At 38.9% G+C, this 4,961-nt stretch overlaps 1 protein-coding gene across 1 annotated transcript; it reads left to right on the top strand.

Annotated features, from left to right (window-relative positions):
- The first annotated feature begins 493 nt into the window (after positions 1–493).
- LOC105000159 (zinc finger protein 280B-like) lies at positions 494–4,724 on the top strand. Its single transcript, XM_010855861.1, is given in 4 exon segments — positions 494–1,054; positions 1,056–1,926; positions 1,929–2,135; positions 4,657–4,724. Coding segments are annotated over 4 exon segments (1,707 nt in total).
- The last annotated feature ends 237 nt before the right edge of the window (positions 4,725–4,961 follow it).

The raw sequence follows: 4,961 nt of genomic DNA, 5'->3' as shown, positions 1-4,961 counted from the left end.
GTGCGGAAACACATTTAAAACTTATAAATTTGCCCAAAAAGCTGCAGCTTTTGTGTGATTAACTTAGAATTCCAACTTAATCTTCTTTGACTCTAAAGTCCATGTTTTTAAACACTGTACAATAGTACAGTTATAAAAATATTCGTCGTTTACATGTGATTTCTCCTAATGATCAGTGGTGGTGTTCTGTTTTGTTTTTTCTTTTTTTAATTAGAAGAGATTAAAATCCACATGGATCAAAGCTATGACTCTTGAGTCATGTACACTTGTAGTCATAGGTTTTTCAGCTGTCATTTAGTCTCTTTGATGCTCAGTACCTTTATCTGTAAGATAAGGGTGTTTATAACTACCCTAGAGTTAAGGAGATAACCAAATAGCACATTTTTCTGTACTTAACTAATATGTAGTATATTTATACCTAGGTGGCAGTTTATTTAAAGGAAGCACTAGGACTTGTGGCCACACCTTCCAAGAACAAAAAAGCATTTAAAATATGCAACCACCATGTGTGTTATGTGAAGAAGAACAAGAGCCAGAACCACAGAAAAGCGAGGGAGAAACCAAACAAGTAGATGATGAAGATGCTGAACTGATCTTGGTTGGAGTGGAGTATGTAAATGAAGATGATGATGTGATCTTTGTTGGGATGACCTCAAATTCAAAACCAATCATTTCAAACATACTGAACAGAGGTACCCCAGGTTCTTGTTCAAGGAGAAATAGGTATGATCACTTCAGGAAAGACAATGCCCAGAAATTACAGCCTGTTAGTCATGTGACTCCTACATTAGAAGCAAAGACTGTCTTGCCAGTTTCTGTCTCTGAATCAAGATCAACAGATAGTTCTATTATTATTGAGCCTTTGTCCAAAGCGGATTATAAAAATATTTCACCACAAATAGTGCCAAATAGCTTCTCAGAGTTATGTTCTCCTTCGATTACCTTCGCAAGTTCATTGCAGCATCCAGTTGAAACAGCAGTTTCTGCAGGAGCTATGGATAAAAGTCCTCATGTATCAAAGCGACTTTTCACTTCTGAAACAAATAGCACAAGTCCCCAAAAGGCCTAAACTCAGTGATGGAATTATAGGAGAATATTCTTTAGCTTTGTCCCTTTCAGGTATTTTTTATACAGTGACTACTCAGCGAAGCACACCAGACAGTGTTCATACCTCATTAAGCCATGTTCAGAGTGGAGAACCTTGTCCAACAGCTTTTCCAAAGGACAATGTTCATTGCAAGCCTGTAAGTCCTTTAGGGGGAAATGGATTGACAAAAACTGACTTTCCAAGTGTATCAAGTCAAAATAAGATTGCTGATCCCACAGAAGGCAATCTGATTGTGTTACTTCATGACTTCTAGTATGGACAGCATATAGGAGATGGGCAGCCAGAACCGAAAACTCACACAGCCTTTAAATGCCGCAGCTGCTTGAAAGTTCTAAAAAATGTTAAGTTTATGAATCACATGAAGCACCATTTGGAACTTGAGAGGCTGAGAGGTGACAGCTGGAAATACCACACCACCTGCCAGCACTGCCACCGCCAGTTTCCTACTCCCTTCCAGCTGCAGTGTCACACTGAAAGTGTCCACACGTCCCAGGAGCCCTGCACAGTCTGTAAAATCTGTGAATTGTCCTTTGAGGCAGATCAGATTCTCTTACAGCACATGAAAGACAATCATAAGCCTGGTGAAATGCCCTATGTATGCCAGGTTTGCAGTTACAGATCATCATTCTTTGCAGATGTGGATGCAAATTTCAGAGTATACCATGATAACATTAAGAATTTACTTTGCCCCTTTTGTCTCCAAATTTTTAAAACTGCAACACTATACATATGTCATTATAGACGGCTCTGGGAAAAGAGTTTTCAACAGTGTTCCAAATGTCGGCTACAGTTTTTAATTTGTAAAGTGAAAAGGGAGCACAGACCCAGTGTCATCAGATGTTTAAGAAGCCTAAGCAGCTAGAAGGATTACTTCCTGAAACAAAAGTTGTTATTGAGGTATCACTGGAACCCCTTCAACCAGGATTGGTGGAAGTAGCATCCATTACTGTGAACACATCTGATTCTGAACCATCACCCCCCAAATCTAAAAGTAGGAGGTCAAAAAACCCGGTTAATTCTACTTTAAGTAAGTCTGAAGCAAGTATTTCAAAGTTATAAACTCCATTAAAAACAAAAAATTCAATTATAGCATTATTCAATAATATCAAATATAGAGAAACCAATGCATAATTTATGTGTTTTTGTTTTAAATACATGAAGTATAGTTTTGTTTGAGTATTGAGACGTTATTTAAAAATATATTGGGACGACCCAGAGGGATGGTATGGGGAGGTAGGAGGGAGGAGGGTTCAGGATGGGGAGCACATGTATACCTGTGATGGATTCATTTTGATATTTGGCAAAACTAATACAATTATGTAAAGTTTAAAAATAAAATAAAATTAAAAAAAAGAAAGTTAAAAAAAAATTACCTGTTTTTCATACAATTGTCTTAACACTAAAAAGTATGTGTGCGTGTGTGTCTGTGAGAGAGAGAGAACGAGAGAGGTGGAGAAAGGAAAAGTAACAACCTATTTTGGTATTTCATGTTATTTGTAAGTTCGAAAGCTCAACTATACATATAATCTATAGAGTGTTTTAGCAATGCAATTTTCAACTGTTTTCATGCCTTGAAGATCTCAGTATTAACTATATAGCCAGATTGGAATGGTTTTGTTATAATATGGTCCCTTGTGCTGCTGAACTCTCTGAAGGGCCTCTGTTGTGCTGATCTAAGATAACCTGGCTCCAAAAGCCTGGTGTGAAATTGATGGAGAAGCTATGATGTGAGTTTGGACCAGACATGGGATTTAGTCAGTGGAGAGCTGTGGCTTCTTGTCCCAGTTGAGGAAGAGGTATGCATTCACTCCAGGCATGGAGCCAAGGCAGAAGGAACACTGTCTCAGAGTGTCTTTACCTAGCCCAGGTACATCTCAAGGAAGCCAACTGTTAAAATGCCTGTGTTTGGTGAGAGGCCCCTGCAAGCATCAAGCAGGCCCTGTGTTATCATTGACTGCAGTTGGAGAAGCAGAGATAGTTAATAGAATGAGGGCTGGTGCCTGTGGACCTCCTGTTGAGTGATCAAAAGGGGAATTTGATTCATTCCATCCCCTTTCCCATTTGGCTAGCCTTTAGTCACAGTGAAGTAGCCATATCTGTCTCAGTCACAGTAGTAAAGCAAGTTAAGATTCCCAAGGAAAAAAGCCTTGACATCCAGTTTGATTTGTACTGGACCCATAGTTTTAACTGAAAAGGATCAAACACAGGGAATGTGTTCAGTTTATGAATTGGGCTAAATTTAGTTCTCTTACCCTTAAGCTACAATGGAGTTGTCTGAGAATAGTAAATGTAGTGGATACAAAGGGTCCAGGGTGATTAAACCCTCTATAGAACTTTTCCTTACCTTTTCCAGTTACATGTATCTTACCCTAGTTGAACACGTGAAGATTTCAGTTTTGTATCTTATCTTGCCTTGGACACAAATGTATTGCAGTTAACAGCTAATTCTTTGTGTGTATAATTTCCCATTTTATGAAACTAATACTGATTTTCAGTCTTACTTGACACAGTCTGATGTGCAGGAATTGTCTCATTTATTTCAGTAATTATCAGGTCATAGAGTTCTTATCCTTCCTCTACTTTATCCAACTATCTAGTCTGTGATTATACTTGTGGAAACCTTTTTTCTTGCAGTCTCCAAGGGCTCTTTCACAGACCTGTGGTGTACCCTCTAAGTATTGGTTCCTGAACATCTGCACACTTGGCTTCCTCTGTGTGTTCCTGGAGTTGAGTCTCCTCCTGGAGTTGAATGCCATACCTTCTCCACTTCTGGCACAGGTACCTAGCAATCTCTGTGCACCATTCAAGGAACCTGGGATCCTGGCTGTATACCTATGCCAGGAGAAATCTCTCCGTTTCCTCTTCCTTTCTCCTCCTCTTTGTCTCTCCCCACTATTTTTCCCCCCGTCCACAGTTTATTTAAATGCTCTAAGCTTTCACAAAATGCTGGAAAGTGGTAATCACCAAGGTGTTAGCATCCGTCTTCAGAACGGAAGAGGAAGGACTACAGATGACTAAGCTGTAGTAAGTCTATTGTCTCCATTTTAGGTAATTTCCTGAGTGTAAATTCAAATACAAGTAGATTGTATTTATTTACTCAATGCTTGATGATTGATTTGCACTTTGAATATATTACTAGGCCTTTCCAGTTCATTTACTTGGGCCAAAGCACTTTGCAAAGTGTCAGCTTAAACCACTTTTAGGTGTATAAACTGTGTGTGTGTGTGTTCTGGTCTCAGGTGAAAACTCTATGTATAAATAAATGTGCAGACTATTGCATTCTTATCTCCTTTATTCTATTTCTATAGTAAAAATATGAAATGTTTTCTTTATATGTTTTTATTGTTGCTTAGTATTTTGAACACAGTTACTGTTGTTTGCTCTGAAGTATGCTCCTAAGGAGTACAAGTTATATTTATTGCCAAATAAAAAGGTTCCAGTGATATGGTCCCTGAGTATTTCCTCTCTTCCATTCTCTGTCATTCTACTCTACTATGTTCCCCACTGCTGCCGTGTTTTTGACAACACTGGCCTTGCTTTTCCTCAAGCAAATTCCATTTCTTCCCGATCCAAAAACTTTACAACTGTTATTCTTCTGGAAATGCTCTTCCACTAGGCCTGCATGGCTTGCTACCTCCCTTGTTTGAGCTTCACCAGTGCTGTTCAAATCACACAATGAAATCCTCAACCCCCCCCCTTTCCTCCTCCTCCTTGAAGGCACTTTAAGTCTCTACCCTCTTCTTCCCTCTCCAGCCTAAATTTCCTACTTTTTACACACACACACACACACACACACACACACAAAAACTGAGAAGAGATAATAATCTCAGGGCTTTGCTTCTTAGAATTACCT

The sequence above is a fragment of the Bison bison genome, unplaced genomic scaffold, assembly GCF_000754665.1.
Source record: "Bison bison bison isolate TAMUID 2011002044 unplaced genomic scaffold, Bison_UMD1.0 scf7180017864368, whole genome shotgun sequence".
Classification (NCBI taxonomy): Eukaryota; Metazoa; Chordata; class Mammalia; order Artiodactyla; family Bovidae; genus Bison; species Bison bison.
Note: the sequence above shows the minus strand (reverse complement) of the source record. Positions and strands in the feature narration are given on the sequence as shown.